The sequence below is a fragment of the Halyomorpha halys genome, unplaced genomic scaffold (genome assembly GCF_000696795.3).
Source record: "Halyomorpha halys isolate HHAL.00 unplaced genomic scaffold, Hhal_1.1 Scaffold1369.1, whole genome shotgun sequence".
Taxonomy (NCBI): domain Eukaryota; kingdom Metazoa; phylum Arthropoda; class Insecta; order Hemiptera; family Pentatomidae; genus Halyomorpha; species Halyomorpha halys.
Window position 1 is genome coordinate 274,493 of NW_027105265.1, and position 1,788 is coordinate 276,280.

The window sequence follows — 1,788 nt, forward strand, 5'->3', positions numbered from 1 at the left end:
ATACCTAACTCCCTCTGTCAACAACTCGAGAATCTATAAATGTAGGATTACTGATAGAATAAAGCAGTCTATTATCAGCAACCGTGAGTGTGTTTTCTTCTACCTTCTTTCCTTTTTTTTTGATTTTATAACCCGCTATCTCGTATCTGGTGCCGAAACCCGGGATCACGGATACCGGACTAATTTTTATTAATAAGAAGAATCCCGTTTTTTTTCAGTCTAATTTTTTTTAATCAGTTGAATTCTTTTTTATTTATTTATTATTATTTTTACGATGACGTCTAATGGCATAGTAAGACCGGGCATACTTAACCTGGACAATTTCAATGTGGGAAACCAATCACCTCCAGTCGAAAACATTCCACTACCCCCAGAAGTAGTTAACCAACCACCGGAGCTGGCCCCGCTACCTGAAGTCTCATTGGCAGGAGCTCACGCGACCACCTTAGAATGGGTCAAGGTCCGCACGGCGACGGCTCAAGACCTGAGGGAAGCTGTTTCCGACCTGGAACGATTCACTGGTGAGACGGGGGAACTGAATCATTTCCTTAAAGGAGGAGACAGACTAATAGCGCGAATTGTTGCCAAGACAAATGAAAGCATATTAGATAGCGATGATGCGGAAGCATTGAGGGCAGCGGTCGTCTGTAGGTTGAAACGCAGCCTTCTTAACTTAGATCCAGGCGGACGAGGAGACACCCTGGGACGTAGTCAAAGCGAGGCTGAAGAAAGCATTCGGAGGAGGGCGATGGGCCCCAGAAGAAGATATTTTCATGATGTTTAGAGAAACGAAGAGGCCTAAGCAGTCGAGTGGACAGTATGCTGGCGAGCTATTAGCGAGGTACAATCGTATTGCGGACAAGCTAAGTGAAATGATGGCGGCAGACCAAGTAGAGGGTCGGATGCAGTTTCTATCGGGCATATTAAAGGTCCAGTTAGCTAAAGAACTAGGAAAAAGGGAGGGCCTGCCGAGGGAGCGATCCTTCGTTGAGTGTGCACAGGAACTAATGGACTTATGTGCCCGAGAGGAGGAAGCCCGAATGGAAGTGGAGGAGCCGGGGTGGATGCGGGTGGAGTACAATCGACCGAGAAACATTCAGAATTTTGGGAGAAGGCGGGAAAATAGAGATAGCGGAAGAGACAGGGCGAGATACCAGGAGAATAGAGGGAATCAGGGGAAACACAGGAGTAACGGAAGAAGAGAAGACCGAAAATGCCACGGTTGCGGCCAGATCGGACACCTGGTGGCGCAGTGCCCACGCACCAGGTGGTTTGAATGCGGTAACGAAGGACATATCGCGAAACAATACAGGCACTCAAGCGACGCTACTTCTGGTGGGGAATGAAGAAGACAGTACAAGAGGTCATAGGCGGTTGTAATGTATGCCTTACCACAAAATATGACCGCCATCCTCCTAAAGCAGTCCAAGAAGAGACGCCTACCGCCCATAGACCACTTTGTGACATCCAGATAGACTCCTTCACCTGGAAAGGGTATAAGTGGGTGACAGCCATTGACCTCTTCAGTAAGGTTGCTATGGCGCATCAGGTGCGCGAGAAGTCAGCCGGGGCAGTGCTGGCAGCGTTGAGGATATGGTTCCGATTTTATCCGTTATGTTATCCGAGTCCCGGACCAAATATCGTCTGACGGGGGGCGAGAATTTGACAATGCTGCGATAAGGGAGGAAATGAAGACCCTAGGTGTGGAATGGCACATCAACACTCCCGGTCACCCAAAGAGTCGAGGGGGCGTGGAAAGGCTGCATAGCACTTTGAGCGACCATTTGA

The 1,788-nt window shown here is 48.7% G+C and overlaps 1 protein-coding gene across 1 annotated transcript; it reads left to right on the plus strand.

Annotated features, from left to right (window-relative positions):
* Positions 1-875: 875 nt before the first annotated feature.
* On the plus strand, positions 876-1,346 carry LOC106689473 (CCHC-type zinc finger nucleic acid binding protein-like). The gene has a single exon (XM_014434444.1). It carries the CDS (start codon positions 876-878, stop codon positions 1,344-1,346), a length of 471 nt encoding a protein of 156 aa, XP_014289930.1.
* Positions 1,347-1,788: the final 442 nt, after the last annotated feature.